We start from the raw sequence: 17000 nt of genomic DNA on the forward strand, positions 1-17000 counted from the left end.
CATTTATTTGAAATATATTTTTTTGTAATATTATAGATGTCTTAACTGTAACTTTTGATCAATTTAATTCATCCTTGATGAATAAAGGTATTGATTTATTTTACCGTATTTATTTCCCCCAAAAAATAAAATATAAATTGTTACTGACTCCAAACTTTTGAACGGTATAATGTTACAAAAGCTTTCTATTTCAGATAAATGCTGTTCGTTTGAACTTTCTATTAATCAAAGAATCTGGAAATAAAAATGTAAATAACTGTTTTTAACATTGATAATAATGAGAAATGTTTCTTGAGCATCAAGTCATTATATTAGAATGATTTCTGAAGGATCACGTGACACTGAAGACTGGAGTAATGAAGCTGAAAATTCAGCTTTGATCACAGGAATAAATTACACTTTACTATATTCACATAGAACATTTCACAATATTACTGTTTTTTTTTTTTTTTTTTTTTTTTTTTTTTTTATGGTTGTATTTTAATCAAATAAATGCAGGCTTGGTGAGCAGAAGAGACTTTCTTTAATCGCATATGTGCAATGCCATGTGGGGTTGGCACTAAAATGTAAGGCGTTTGAGTGATCAGTGATTTAACGAAGGTTGGTTTGTTTCTCTTTCGTGTCTCAGTCTGTGAAGATCCTGGGAGAGAAGCTGGTGGATCTGGAGCTGAGCCACAACACTGTGTCTGAAGTGCTGCGGATCTTTCTGGAAGCCCACGGCTTTGAGTTGGAGGTGTGTAACAGTCTCCGTACAAAGAGCTTCCAGACCCTCAAAGCCGATGTCAAAGCCTCCATACTGGCCTTCCTGGTGGAGGAACTCAATGGCAGCAACATAGTCACCAGGTCAGCAGGAATTTAAATCATATTATCATCATAATTTGGACGTGTTTTCTTGATCTATACATTTAAACATTTTCATTTTCCAACTGTTCTGTTCTGCAGGGAGATTGATAACACACTAGAGAATATGGCAACCTACAGGAAAAACAAGTGGATTATAGAAGGCAAACTACGCAAGTAAGATCCTTGCATCTGATCATCATAACTTTTTGTGCAAATTTTGGTTGCTGTGAAAGCGGTTTTCTCTGGTTCTTCGGTCTTAAAAATGACATTGTGAAAGCTAAGCGAACCAGGACTAAAAGTATCATTTTCCTTTTTGGTCTGGACCAAGAGAACTGAACTACAAGTGTGAACACGCCTAAAAATTGCTTCCTCGAAGTGACCATTGCATGTGCCCTTTGCTAACAGCCTTCCCAAAATGCCCTTCAGGCGGAGAAACACAGTTTGGAATTAGCTTAGAAGAAACTAGCATCGCCATTTTCTTAATCTTTCTGAATTGCTATGTAGCTACACGAATAAACATCTGGTGTTAGTACTTGTTGATGACACGTTTGGACCAAGCATGAAAGCCGAGTGGTACAGTACCACTTTTTTGGGACCCTTCCGTTGGGGTACCTAGCACAGTAGTCTGGTACCTAAAGGGCGGAGCTAGACTCGCTGCAGAGCGTTGATTGGCTGACAGAGAATCGTCACTTGCGCGTTCTACAAGGGGAATGCCAACATGAGGCGCCATTTTTTCTAATATACGGTGAAAGTACAATACCTTTGCAACCCAATGTCGGCGCACAACAATGTACCATGGTAGAACAAGATCTCCTGTAGGTCCCCAATCGTTGTTTAATGTGTCACTTTCTTTTTCCGCGCAAGAATGACGTTGATCGCTACTTTCCGGCGTACGCCACGCCTATAAAGTGATGTCTATCTCTACTCTCCGGCATACAAGGGTTCACCGTCCTGAATCGCACTGTATCGCTAGGTGTAAACTAGCCACAAGTCTCTTCTGTGGTTGGCTTCATCTTTCCTAAATGTGTGTGTGTGAGCAGACTGAAGGCTGCGCTGATGCGGAAGACGGGCCGCCCAGAGGAGGAGCTGTGCTTTGAGGAGCGTCGGCGCAGCGCTCGGGTTGGCGTGGCCGAGGAGGAGAGCATCGAGGAGAACTGTGTGTTGGAGAGAGGGAGCCGCCGCAAAGCCAAAGAGGAACCCAAAAACACTGAGGTACAGATACTAGAGCTGTGCTTATGGAGTACAATCGCAATATTGTCTGTGATTTAATGGTTTAAATCATTTATTTAGTGCACTACATGTCAGATGTCAGTCAGAATATGTATACCCGTGGCTGGTTAGCTAAATTTGGTTGATTTATATAAGACATGGTGTACTGACAACAGCTACTCTGAAGATGTGAAATGTTGTAATTAATCAGGAAATGCATCTACTAAACATTTCCCTAGTGACTGGTGTTAGTTCAGAGAAAACAAACTGTATCTTGACTTGCTCAAGATCACAGGGATTTTTCTAATGGCCTTCTAAACCTATTCGGCACTACAGTACTTCCTGTACTGTGATTGGACCAGCAAAAATTAGCCACTTTCTGAGCTGTGCTTTTATTCATGGTCATCCAAGATGTCATGGGTTTTGCTGAGGGTTTCCTCGTTACATATTTGAAATGTTTACCATGACCAGCACCGGAGAAATGTGAAATATTAAATGTCAGTGGTTACTTCAAGAACTAAAAAACTATTTTAGGTAAAAGCGATTCCATGGTTTAACCGTTTTGTAAAATTGAAACATTTTTTTTTCCCTCACAGATCGAGAGTCCTAATACCTGCAGTGTTGCAGAGCTGGAGCGACAGATTGATAAACTGACCAAGGTAAAATATTAATCTCAGTTTCTGAAAATTAAATTTTTGAGAGTTGTTTTAAAAATCATTGTATTCTGCACATGTGTACACTTTTTATTGTATACAATTGTTCTGTAATTGTTTTAAAATTAGAGCATTTATATTATTGTAAAGTTAGACCAATTGAAGGAAGTTGATATATTCACATAATAATCTATTAATATGAATAGAATTGACAGTTACTCCAAAAAGGCTTGGTTAAAATGAGTATATACAGTTTTAGACCTAGCGATTCCAGAAGTGATCAGCCAGATATCAATGCTGAGCCGATAGTTTAATTTTCTTCAGGAAGAAATTATCTCTTCCAACTAATCCTGTCAAGTATACAGGGAAACCTCTCATCAGACTCTTGTTAAGTCGGTCAAAATAAATGTTTTTTTTTTTTTTTTTTTTGGTCAAAATGTTTTCTTCTGTGTGTTCAGCGCCAAGTGTTTTTCCGCAAGAAGCTGCTACAGTCGTCGCATTCCATGCGAGCCGTGTCTCTCGGGCAGGACCGGTACCGTCGCAGGTACTTGCTGCTGCCGTATATGGGATGCGTCCTCGTGGAGGGAGCCGAGGATATCTTGGGTGAGTGGAAACTCCCAGCATGCAGTTGGTCTGGTATCTCGCACACTTAGAGAGATAGGCCTTGTCCCAAACACCACACTTACGGTCCCCTAAGAGGCTGTTCTTGATGTAATGCCATATACTGTACTGATAGGTGATAGTCTGATGTGGAGTCACAACAACAACAAAAAAATGTGTTTATTGCAAGCCATATGCAGAAAAAACATTACGCGCCATGTAAAACACGGCACGTTTGATTTCTTCTTGGTTTTCTTGTTACAATGGCCGTATGATTTGGGGGGAAAAAATCGAATTGTGATTTTTCATATAAAAATTGTGACTCAATTCTCAAAAAGAATAAAACCAGGTTTGCTGTGCTTGTAGGGCTGTTGTGATTATTATCAATATGGCTTATAATTAATAATAATAATACAAATTATTTGTATTCATGTATTTTTTTTATTAATGGTTGTCGTATAGTAAATAAAAAAATAACAAAGTGAAATAAATATTACTATTGTAATATTTCACTGAAAAATAAAAATAGTATTTTAGAAAAAAACAAAAAACTGTAACATAACTGAAATTACAATACACATAATAATAATTTATAATAATAAATACTAGTAATTGTCGGAATGGTTGTCTTTTTTTAAAATAATATAATAATAATAATAATGATTTCACATTCTGGTAAATTAGTAATTTTCTGAATGTTCATATGTTAAGTAATAATAATAATAAACTTTTATAATAATAATTATAAAATAAATAAAACTGTTAGCATACAGTAACAGTATAGAGAATAAAGTAAAAATTTGTTTAAAATTAATTTCTTGTGCAGCCCTACTCGTTGCCCACATTAATGTCCAGTTTTTACTTCCCTGTGTTCAGCCTCAGATGAAGTGACGGTCAGTGATGAGCCTGTGACTTATGTGAAGGTCATAACCCCAGTGAAAGCAGAGGTTAAAGCTGAGCCTCCGCTCTCTCCGGGTTTCGGCACCTGTTCTCCTCGAGCGTCCCAGCGTTCCCCCGCAGAGGTGGATCCTCTCCCCGGCGAGGCCTCTCTGATGAGCAGCCCGAGAGGACGGGGACGCCCCCGCAAGATCAAGCCGGAAGTGGAGCTGCACCTCCGAGAAGCCAAGAGCCGGCGGCGACGGCGCTGTAGCAGCAGATCAGCAGCTGAAGATTCGGCCCTCAACTCGCCCGTGCAGGACCTGGCTCAGCCCTCTCTGGAGCCGCGGGACACCGAGGCGTCTGGAGCCGGTCAGGGGGAGGATAACAGCCAACCGGAGGACAGTATGAGGGAGCAGGCAGAAAAACAAGGCCAGTGGTTCAACCTGTTGCCTAAGGAGCCGTGCGACGAGGCGTCTCTCGCGCAGCCGTGCGAGAACATCCCTGCACCCTCTTCATCCCCCGCGGAAGACACTCCAGCGCCCCTCGGCTGTGACCCGCTCGCCCCACCCCCACTGCAGCCGACCACGACACAGGTTCACACTTTAACAAGTGAATGAATATCCTAAGTGCTGAAGGCTTCTCCTCCTGATGGCTTCTCCCTGTGTTCCTCATCCTCAGGTGCAGATGGAAGCTGCTCCTCTTCCGGCTCCTCAGGTGTGCTCCACTCCCGCTCCCGCTCCCCGGGCCGGCAGGAGGCGCAGGAGAGGCAGCGGGCCGTCCCGAGTGCACTCGCGATCCAGCACGGCCAAGAGGCGCGGCAGACCCCCCTCCAATCTCTTCCAGGAGGTTGAACTGAAGTACTTCACTCAACTGACGGTGAAGCCGATTCCGTTAGGTGAGTGTCCTGATGTTAACGGAGGAAAGGCGTTTTTGCCTATCCAGCTTTTGTAGATTATAGGGGCTTTCGCACCTTTTCATAGTTCCTAGAACTATTGGCAGAGGTTCCCTGATTTTGGCGTGTTCGCACCGCTGGAACTGGGAGCGATTTTAGTTCTAGAACTCCTTTTGGAGGAACTAACTCGGCTCTTACTTCAGAGTCGGTCTAAACCAGCACTATAGGAACTACCAGTGACGTTAGCGACGCGGATTGGCCGAACGCACGCGAAAAAAAAAAAAAAAAGATGTATAAACGCAGATTATAGCCTATATATTTACTCCAGAAACTAACTCAATGAACATGGAAAACACTGATAGATATAGATGGTCCTTTTAACCTTTTAATAACTTTTCATTACTGTCTACTTTCTATGTATAACACTTCTATTTAATAACGTTTTAGACAAGACTGTTCGTACAGATCGTATAGTAATGAACACGGAGAATGAAAAAGTTTTCCATTTTTATTTGGATACTGTGTTGTGTAAACAACAGCCCTTAAATCTCTCTCTCTCTCTCTCTCCCGTACAGAGATGGTGAAGGGCTGGTGGTGGATCAAAGAACCGGAGGAGCTGACAGCCATCCTGAGCGCCCTCCACCCACGAGGCATTCGAGAGAAGGTTCTCCACAAACACCTCGCTAAACACCTGGAGCATCTGGCTGAGGTCTGCAGACGTCCCGTGACCGGTGAGGAGCAGGAGCATGCGGAGTGTGATTGCAGGCTTTGGTTGATGGCAGCATGTTTAGTGCGTTCTTTTGCATTGTTCCTTCCCAGATCCCATTTTTCAGATGTCAGTGGAGGATGGCGATGCCCTGCTGGAAGTGTCTAAGCAGGCGTGGAGCGAGCAGGAGAGGGCCCTGCGGTTAGACATCAGTGCTCTCCAGTGGGTGGAGGACCTGGAGCAGAGGGTGGTCGGTGCAGACCTTCAGCTCAAGGTACAGGAAACGCTTTCAAAAGTCATTTCCTTTATTGAAAGAATCACAGCACTGTGAGGTCTTGCTCCAATAGTGACCACAGGGTGGCGCTGTTTGTTTGTACTGCGTTTACACGCTCGCTTTATCACTGTCTACAATCTCTATTTCCAGGTGCCTGTTCCCAACGCGGAGAGTGAAACGGAGGCTTGTCAGGAATCATCAAGCTCTCAATTTCAGGTAGTGAAAACCAGCAGCCCACACACACACACACACACACACACACACACACACACACACACACACACACACACACACACACACACACACACACACACACACACACACACAAGTGCTCAGTCTGGTAATCCTAATAAGTGGAGGAAACTGCTCTGTGAATTACACTTAATTTGAGCACTCTGAGACATTCATAAGCTTGTTATACTCGATAAATGCAAATTGGCTGGGTTGTGGCTATTTATTTGTTTATTTTTAGAAGAAATAAATTAAATAATCAATAATATAATAAAAATAACAATGTTATCAAATTATTTATTCTTATTTATTTTTTATTTTATCTATTATGAAATTAATGGAATAATATAATAAATTTAATAATCATAAAAATATTTATATATATATTTATCATACAAATTTAAATAATAACAAATTAATACATTTAATAAAATATTTATATATACATTATTTCAATATTCATGTTATGAAATTAAATACAATAAATGTAATTATTTTTTTAATTAAATAATTTTAGTAAACTTTTGTAAAGATATATTCACTTTAATTCATGATTACTGTTATGAAACTATATTTGAACTCTTGTAAAGGTATATAAATTAATATATTTAATCAATCATTACTGTTATGAAATTAATTATGCATATTATAATTGTGTGTGTATATATATATACACACACACACACACACACACACACACGTATAATATGCATAATTTTTTTCTGAAAATGATTCAAAATTAATGATTCATCTAATGTGCAGATGATTTTTGTTGTTGTTTTATCTATTATTATGTTTTAACTTTGATTTCGACATCAAAAAAGCCTTCAAAGCTGTCATGGCATTCAAAAAAGCTAAGCAAACAAATAAAAAATGAAAGTTTACCAGACGGGACATTTGTCCTTGTTTCAGATCTACACCCCTCCTGAGGCGGACTCCACGCGGGAGGACATGCAGTATTACGAGCACGAGGTCGACCCCAGGGACGACTGGATGGTCAAGACTAAAAAGGAATGGTCTGACCTCCTGCGGGTTCCCAGCAACCCCCTGGACCTGGCCGTTCTCCGACTGACCAATCTTGAGCGTAACGTTGAACGGCGTTATTTGAAGGAGCCGCTGTGGAATCTGGCGGAGGTGGTCCGCTTGGCTCCTCTCACCCCCCCGCCCGGCGGGGAGGAGGTCCCGTTAGATGCTGTCAGGTGGGTCTGAGTTGAGGGTCGTTATTATTATTTTTTTTATATCACTTCATTATTATCCTTTGTAATCATATTTTTCAGCCTTCATCAAAATGAATCATTATTTCAAGTTGTACAGTACATTATATGTGCTCTGGAGCATATCAAACATGTGTTTGTCTTTATAGCTTGGAAAGTGAGATCACACCCAGGATGAGGACGTGGCGGCAGTGCCTGGACCGCTGCCGCAGTGCGTCTCAACTCTCGCTCTGTCTACTACAGCTGGAGAAAGCCATCGCATGGGAGAGATCCATCATCAAAGTGGTGAGAGCACACGCATAAGCTCAGCTCCAGAGCCTGTATGATTATTATATGATATCATTTTTATATATATACCGGTATATACAGGTGAAACTCTAAAAAATTTGAATATCGTGCAAAAAAGTTCATTTATTTCAGTAATTCAACTTAAAATGTGAAACTAATATATTATATAGACTCATTTACATGCAAAGTGAGATATTTCAAGCCTTTATTTGTTATAATTTTGATGATTATGGCTTACAGTTATGAAAACCCCAAATTCAAAATTAGAATATTTTGAGAATAGTCAAACTGATGTTTGTGTCCACAGACGTGTCAGGTGTGCCGTAAGGGTGATAACGACGAGTACCTGCTCTTGTGTGACGGCTGTGATCGCGGGTGTCACATGTTCTGCCTGAGGCCAAAGGTCATGCAGGTGCCAGAAGGCGATTGGTTTTGTCCCACCTGTGTTGCCAAGGTATGTAAAATTAGAAATATCCAGCTGCTGTTTTTTTCATCCGATTCACGCTATCTTGAAAGTGTGCATGAGTTTTGTTTCGTATATTTTTTTACTTTAACTATGTTTATGAAACTAAATTTTGCAGGAAAACGGAGATTCTCCGAGATCACAGCGTTCATCGCGTCAGAGGTCAAAGCCACGGAAACGGCGTCTTGGAGAAGATAGTTCAGATGAGGATGATGGGTACAAACGAGGAATGACCACACGACAAAAAGACACTCCAGCTTCCTCGAGTGGGACGAGCATCTCCCCTTCAAAGCGCAGGAGGATGACCACACGAAACCAGCCTGACCTCACCTACTGCGAGTGAGTCTTCAGTTCTGTGGAAAATTATATTTTCTAAATCAACCAGGAGGGACACTTTAAAAACATGACAAATAAGCAGTGTTGGGGAAGCTACTCTGAAACTGTAGTTTGACAAGCTACAAGCTACTTGTAAGTTAAAGTAGTTAAACTACAGTCAAGCTACCCTTTTGGAAAAGTAGTTAGCTACACTACAAGTTACTATCAAAAAGTAGCTAGCTACATTGAAACTACTTTTGATTTTTTTGAACAACGTATAAATAACTGAATAAGTGTCTGAGGAATGTTTTAAGTAAAATATTTAGTGTTTAAAACAATGCAATACAATTATGATTTCAAAGAGTATTGTTTTATTACACACAACACTCAAATATCTCAGACTGTTTGTTAAAAGTGAAAAATTGCAACAAATATGAACTTGGACAAATAAGGCCATGGGTAATTAACATTAGTTGTTTCTCCATCCTCCAAATCTGTGGCAGCAACCACACAGCGTGCGCATACACTGTCACACACACACACACACACACACACACACTCTCTCTCTCTCTCTCTCTCTCTCTCTCTCTCTCTCTCTCTCTCTCTCTCTCTCTCTCTCTCTCTCTATTTCTCTCTCTCTCTATGTTGAACGGAATGGCTACTGTTCTCTGCTTTTCAACAAATCATTTGCACACACATTTCTGTCATTTTTCTATCTGAAACTATTGCCTGCAACATTGAACGCTCCGGTCTCTGTGTTTAGCGCGAATGCTCACGTGATTGCCGCCGGCCCGGGATAAAAATTGTTCAGGACAGTCGTGCCGTGTACCAGCTGCTTTGACGCGATTTTCAGTTTAACTGACTCGTAATGTGTGCAATATCTCACGACCTCCCGAGTCTCCGAACTCGCACCGTGTTCACCCACCTTAGCCGCAAGATGCGTGATTAAACAACAGGTGGCGGTAATGGCTAAAATTTGTATTGTAATCTAACAAGAAGAATATCTGGCATCGCGCTGATTCGCGCCTCTTATATACTGTCTATGATTCGCGCAGGCTCGACAAAACGCAATGTAGCTTTTGCTCGCGCTACACCGCTACTTGCTGCAAAAAGTAGTTAGCTACTGGAAAAGCTACACTGTTTAAAAAGCAACTGAGTTACTGCCAAGCTACTGAAAAATGTAGTTAAGTTAGTAGCGTCGCTACTTGTAGTTAACTACTCCCCAACACTGCAAATAAGTTTATATTTAAAGTGCCCCATATATGCTTTTTCATATATTATCTCTCATGTAGTGTATAATGTATTTGTTTGTGAATGTAAAAGGTCTGCAAAGTTTCAAAGGTCAAAGTAAATTAACTTTGATAAATGGAGTTATTGTCTCTCAAAAGAAAGAATCGATTTTGAACATCCTGAAACGAGTCCTCAATCACAACAGACTGGGCCATCTGACCAATCAGAGTAGACCAATCACAACAGACTGGGCCATCTGACCAATCAGAGCAGAGTAGACCAATCACAACAGACTGGGCCATTTGACCAATCAGAGCAGACCAATCACAACAGACTGGGCCATCTGACCAATCAGAGCAGAGTAGATCAATCACAACAGACTGGGCCATCTGACCAATCAGAGCAGAGTAGACCAATCACAACAGACTGGGCCATTTGACCAATCAGAGCAGAGTAGATTAATCACAACAGACTGGGTCATCTGACCAATCAGAGCAGACCAATCACAACAGACTGGGCCATCTGACCAATCAGAGCAGAGTAGATCAATCACAACAGACTGGGCCAGCTGACCAATCAGAGCAGAGTAGACCAATCACAACAGGCTGGGCCATTTGACCAATCAGAGCAGAGTAGACCAATCACAACAGGCTGGGCCATTTGACCAATCAGAGCAGAGTAGACCAATCACAACAGACTGGTGATGTGCTGTGCAATGTATATTATGAGAAAATTAAAGTGTTTTTGACTTTGGATGCATGTAAACTTATTGTTGGAGACCGTCAAAACAAAACTAGGAACCTTTAAAATAGCATAATAGTGGCACTTTAAAATTCTTTAATTCATAATTAAATTGTTAGTTTAATGTAACATTGAAATAATACATCTAATTTTACGTTCTCATAATACTCATTTGTAAATGCAACATTTAAATAATGAACGGGTGATGTGGAATAATGACGAGCTGTTTGATGTGCTGTAGGATCATTCTGATGGAAATGGAGGCTCACTCAGACGCCTGGCCTTTCCTGGAGCCGGTCAACCCCCGCCAGGTGCCGGGCTACCGACGCATCATCAAAACCCCCATGGACTTCCTCACGATGAGGGAACGACTTCTGCAGGGAGGGTAAGAGGGAATCTACCAATCACAACATCACAGCAGTGTTGAGTCGTGAGGGGTTTAGAGATAAAATAATAATCAATTTGACCATTTGTTTAATTTAATTTAAAATTTTCTAAGGATCGGCATTGTCCCCTAAAAGTGATCAGGCAGACCAAACCGTTAGTAGTGCTCACACCGTCTACAACGTCACCAAGGCCCGTCCCGATCGGAATCTTCGGGTATTTTGGATTTTTTGAAAAACCTACTTTTTGCGGTCTAGTCCTAGGTTTTTGGACTGATCAGAACCAAACCAGTGCAGCAATATTCTCTGAAGTCTGATTGTCAAAAAGTTGAAATTTCGGCTCACGCCAAAACGTTTGAACTGGGAGGAGCCACTTTTACTAAAATGTCTATAACTCATGAACGGTCAATCATTGCGCTGCTGGTACGGCAGCAGATCCTTGATTATTACGTAGGAATGAGAGTGTAGATCCTAGTCATATTGGCCTAGAAAATCGCAACTTTTCATTTTCCGTTGGTCTTAGTACATGATGTAACTACAGAAGAGTCAAGTTTTAAAGGAACACTCCGACTTTTTGGGACTTTAGCCTATTCACCTTATCCCCCAGAGTTAGATAAGTCCATACATACCTTTTTCATCTTCGTGCGTGCTATAAGTCTGTTTGACGCACCCACCGCTGACCGTTGTTTTGACAGACATATTTTAACCGTATAAATACTGGGAACTATATTCTCTGAAGGCGAAGCACTGCTGCTTGGGCGGAGTGATAACCGCAGCACCTGAGACGCGCTCTGAACGAACTCTCTGCTCCTCACCACGGCGCGTCTCAGGTGCTGCGGTTATCACTCCGCCCAAGCAGCAGTGCTTCGCCTTCAGAGAATATAGTTCCCAGTATTTATACGGTTAAAATATGTCTGTGTCTCATGTGACTTTGTTATTTGTACACTCTGTGACTATACAAATCACAACATGTAAATAGGAAAATGTTTGCGTTATTTTGTCACTTATTTAGATTAGTATGCTAGCTGCAACCATTTACATCCAGTCTGTGTGCTAAGCTAGGCTAGCGGTGGGTGCGTCAAACAGACTTATAGCACACACGGAGATGAAAAAGGTATGTATGGACTTATCTAACTCTGGGGGATAAGTTGAATAGGCTAAAGTCCCAAAAAGTCGGAGTGTTCCTTTTAAATAGGAAAAATATCAAAACTATATACAGAATATATCTAATTAATCTCATTTAGGATGCGTTTCTTGAGTTAAATAACGCGCTAGGGTGCTCCAGTTTAACGGTATATTCATTCAGCGCGCGCAGCTCAAACAGAAATGCACGACTAATAACGATTAATAATTTTGGACTGACATATTACATAACATGAGAACACTATTGTATTAAATCGTTGTGAATGCATTGGGTTTAGTTGCCGTCTTCAGTGCGTTGTTCCAGGGAGAGCACGTCCACAGTCACACATTCTGCACGCATCTGAGGCGGCCGGCGTTGGTAACGCGTTGTATTACTACTAGTAGTAGTTATATTTGATTATTAAATAATTCATTTAATTAAATGATCAATCACATCGAAACATTTTACAATCCTACTAGCCCTTTATTTAGATTAAAAACCATTCTCATCCATTTGGTGAGGAACATAGCGTTTTGAGCAGGATTTGCAGACCCTGTCATGCTGTTGGCCAATCCACTGTAGACTCCTATTGCAGTATTAAGGCTAACGATTAATTGATTGTTAATTTAAATGACCATCGATCATGGGAATTTGTGAAAATTGACATCCCTAATGCTAAGCTATGCTAAAAGTGCTACCGCCAGACCCGGAGATCGGCTGAATGGATTCGACAACGGTAAAACTCGACTGTTTAACTCTAGAGGAGTTGGAAAATGAGTGGATTTCCAAAAAAAGTGGAGTGTTCCTTTAAAACTGCTTGAACCCCGACAATTGCTTATCGCAGCTACATTACTTTATTGTATTCCCTTTTTTAATTTTTTTATTATTAATTTTATTTATAAATGAATTTTAGTGAACTAATATTCAAACTGTTCCTCAATCATTTATCAGTTCTTAAATGTCCAATTTACTAGTAATTGGACTTATGTTAATGCATGTCAAAGATGAATTATCTGTATTTGACATAATGTTTGGGTGTATAATGTGTAGCAAAGTTTTGATCAGGCATCAACTGAGAAAAGCGTAGACTTAAAGATCTCTGCTGTAAGCCGTACGCACCGTGTCTCTCAGGTACTGCAGCTGCGAGGAGTTTGCTGCCGACGCTCAGCTGGTTTTCAACAACTGCGAACTCTTCAACGAGGACACGTCGGACGTGGGCAAGGCCGGCCACTCCATGCGCCGCTTCTTCGAGAGCCGCTGGGCAGAGTTTTACGAGAACAAGGACAAATAGAGACGCTGCCCTCTGCTGCATGGGAGGAACGCCGCGCTGAGGCCCGTTACTACTAAAAACTCTTTCTGGAGAGCCCTCCAGTCCTATGTATGCATACACATGTAGATATATGTATAAATTTGTTCTGTTTGTTTTACAAGTATCTGTTTTCACCCCCCCCCCTCCCAACCCACCTCGATTAAGGTTCAAACATTTCTTGATCACCTGGTGTTACGGCGTACGAACTTCTCATCTCGATTCACTTTCATCCGTCACTCCTTTGGGGGGTAGAAGTACTTCTACAGGACTTGATTGGGTCACACTTGATGTCACGTGTCACAGACACACCTCTATCAGGACGTTCTCACTGTTTCGCCTTCTGCTCCTTAACGTACTGCTCGTGGACCACGCGTGTCCCCTTGATTGCAAAATGTAACGTAACGTGCTTTCGAGACTAGAAGCAATTTCCTCAGTATATTTTTTATTATATACTATATATATACACTTAAAGAATAGTTGGGATTATTTAATAGCAATAGACTGTAGTGAATCTGTACAGACATGTCGTAGAGAGATGTATAGGTGACTCATGAAACGGCCAGTAAACTCGCTATATCACGTGTAACTCATCACGTCTTTTGCTTGTAGAATATTGGTCTTTTGAACTGGAGGTTTGCAACCTTTTATTAAGGATTTTTTTCTTCTGTCATGCCCCCCTAAACCCAGAAAATCAGTGTTCGTTCATGATGAAATCTGACGTAATGCCAATAGCTGAATCATTTAGGCCGGTTTTAACTTGATTTTTAAGCTCTGCTAGCTAGATAGCCATTTTCAAAGCTTTTGCTTGGTGTATGACTATTGTCTGTGGGGGGAAAAAAAACTTTAGATCGTATTGATATTGGTTTATATGGAAAGGATATGTACGTACTTATGACAGTATAGGTTTGTTTAGCGCCGCTTATTTTCATTGGAACAATATCTCCGCTGTCTCTTCAGTATGACTGGATCCGGTTTGCTCCTGGTTTTCATGAACATGATGATTTGTTAAAAACCCTTGATCCATCCTCCGATGTTTAGACTGTTTTATGTGTTTTAATGATGTGTGTGTGTGATTGTTTGAACCTGGACCAACTCCATCAAAAAGGATATTGTAACCATGCTTTCTCAAATGAAAATGCCTTGCATCATTTAGTGGTTGAACTGACCAGTAAGGATTTGCGAAATCTGAGCGTTTTCATTGCTCCCCCTTATTATTCCCAAGCAGGATACACTGAGTAGAGGAGCGCAGTAGAGCACACACTATTCATGTTCATTCATACACTGAACTCAACGTGCGCAGCAGGAGATGCACCGTTCACTCTGTTCCTCCTCATACAAAAAAGGGACATATTTGCTTCTCCTAATTTTTTTTTTTTACAGATTGAAAACCCGAAGACAGTACTAGAACATTCAACCAAATGTGGTGTTAGTGAATTTTTAATAATGTACAGTTTTTGTGACTTTAAATTTGTTCCTTTCTATATTTTTAGGACCAATATATCGTTTTTAAGAGGCGACATTAAATGACCATGTTGTTTCAAGGTAATGTAACACGCGTGCATCTGTAGAATGTACTGTAACACAAATAAAACATCTAGTAGACGAACATCTGGTCTCCTTAATATGTTTATTATCTGTAGTGTCTGGTAATGATGTTTGTGTATTTAAGATATCACACAACAAGCATGAATACTCTAAACATCAGCACTGCCTTGAGTCTGATATTGCTTTCATACATAAAGACGTTAAGGGGTGGTTGATTATGATTTTTCTAACTTTAGTTTGTGTGTAATGTTGCTGTTTGAGCATAAACATCTGCAAAGTTACAACGCTCTAAGTTCAAAGCAAAGGGAGATATTTGCTTTTACAGAAATCGCTTTTTAAGGACTACAACAGACGGCCGGTAGGGACTACAATGAGCTTCTTCAGAGGTTAGTGACATCACTAACCCCGCCCCCGGAACACGAATTCGAGACTATCATGACAGAATATGCTAATCAATGACTAGAAGATAACCACACATAAGATACATAAATTCATCAACTAACCATTCAGAAATGTTGTCACTTTTTGAGTCTCCATCTTTGTCTGATTCCGGTTTGAACAAAAAGCTAAAAGTTTTTTAAATTTTAAATGCATGTCTGTGTGAGGTAAAAGGACACAAACTGTTGAAGCTCCGCCCCCTGTGCGGAAGCAGCTGCTCATTTGCATTTAAAGGGACAGGCACAAAAAGGTGCGTTTTTGCTCACCCTCAAAAAGTGACAATTTTAACATGCTATATTAAAATATCTGTGGGGGTATTTTGAGCTAAAACTTCACATACACACATCAGATATTTATTTTACATCCTGTGAAAAGAGCATTATACCAGCCCTTTAACCTTATACAGCCTATGCGGCCGTTCACACAGAACGTGTTTTTTTGCAAACACACCCCTTTCCACAGAAATAGTGCCGGAGCTAAGCCAGGGGAGCTGCGGACCACTCTCAGAACTGGCTTATCTGTCGAGTGACGTAACGAAGTTACTACATCAGTGTTTTGCTACACAGTGTTTCTATGTAAACGCGCTAGACGGGCATACATGACCATTGCGCTCGCGTCTTACTACTTTTGCAGTGTACTACTACTTTTTACTTTCGCATGACACTACGTTCTAAAAACGCGAAAATCTAACTTTTAAAGTTTGTCTATGTGGTGTTTTTAATATTTAATAAGACAAACCATGTGCAAATTCATAAGTCAACACCATTGCTGAGAATTTTCTCCTTAAAACTGCAGTGAACCAAAGACTGTCTCAAAAACGCGATTTGAAAGCGCGTCACAAACTACCTTGTAACCAATCAGGTCAATGTGTGTTCGTCAACGAGTGGATCTCTGAGCTGGTGTGAGTGAGTGGAGGCGGGGCTAATAGAACCGCATAGGCTACTATGGGTGTAGCGTTACATTCAATATATTTTAAGGCATGAAAAAATATTTACAAAGAAAAAACGTGTAAATTCACAATTTATATGCAACTAATGGCTACACCTTGCTTGGCAATACTGTAAACATTCTTAATTCAAATGAAAATACCCAAAATTGCACGAAAATCACACACAAACCACATATACTCGAAATCGTGCATTTATTAGCTTCTTGTTTCAGGTGAAGAGATGTGTCTCAGCTTTGTTATCACGGATAACAGGACCGCGTCATGCAGAAGGGCAGGATTATTGTCACGTTGAACCACGTGAGATGATTGACAGCTGTACAGCGAATGAGACTTGCGTACATTACTGACGCAAATCAGGAAGAGGAGACCCAGATCTCTCTGTGTTCGCTGTTTGAGTTTTATCATAAACACTATCGAGTCTTACATCTTTATAATGATGCTCAGTTTGTCCAGATAAAATAAGTAAGAGTATGATGTTTTAACGAGTAATGAATGTTGAACAACAATCTGTTGTGATTAACAATGTGATCTGTTATCTTTGCCGCGAAAGGGGTTAAATTTGTGTTTTTGGTAATCCAGTTCTGTAGGTGGCGCTGTCACAATAAACTAGGGTCCTAAAACTGCGGTCCTAAAACTGGGGTCCTGAAACTGCAGCCTCCCGTTGTGCAGGAATACCCTTCTCAAGTAAGGGCCTATTAGGGCCTATTTATAACTG

At 40.7% G+C, this 17000-nt stretch overlaps 1 protein-coding gene across 4 annotated transcripts in view; it reads left to right on the forward strand.

Moving 5' to 3' along the window:
• The window catches only part of baz2a (bromodomain adjacent to zinc finger domain, 2A), a 30619-nt gene extending 15662 nt beyond the window's left edge, over positions 1-14957 (forward strand). For all 4 annotated transcript variants that reach the window (XM_079588594.1, XM_079588596.1, XM_079588597.1 and 1 more), the window contains 16 exons: positions 629-843; positions 943-1017; positions 1884-2055; positions 2649-2711; positions 3164-3308; positions 4182-4777; positions 4863-5079; positions 5652-5807; positions 5896-6056; positions 6207-6272; positions 7200-7486; positions 7651-7786; positions 8097-8243; positions 8371-8591; positions 10780-10923; positions 13176-14957. In XM_079588594.1, coding sequence (XP_079444720.1) covers positions 629-843; positions 943-1017; positions 1884-2055; positions 2649-2711; positions 3164-3308; positions 4182-4777; positions 4863-5079; positions 5652-5807; positions 5896-6056; positions 6207-6272; positions 7200-7486; positions 7651-7786; positions 8097-8243; positions 8371-8591; positions 10780-10923; positions 13176-13335 — 2961 coding nt within the window. In that variant the 3' untranslated portion in view covers positions 13336-14957. The remainder of the gene's footprint in view (positions 1-628; positions 844-942; positions 1018-1883; positions 2056-2648; positions 2712-3163; positions 3309-4181; positions 4778-4862; positions 5080-5651; positions 5808-5895; positions 6057-6206; positions 6273-7199; positions 7487-7650; positions 7787-8096; positions 8244-8370; positions 8592-10779; positions 10924-13175) is intronic.
• The last annotated feature ends 2043 nt before the right edge of the window (positions 14958-17000 follow it).

Source organism: Phoxinus phoxinus (genome assembly GCF_949152265.1).
Source record: "Phoxinus phoxinus genome assembly, chromosome: 18".
Classification (NCBI taxonomy): Eukaryota; Metazoa; Chordata; class Actinopteri; order Cypriniformes; family Leuciscidae; genus Phoxinus; species Phoxinus phoxinus.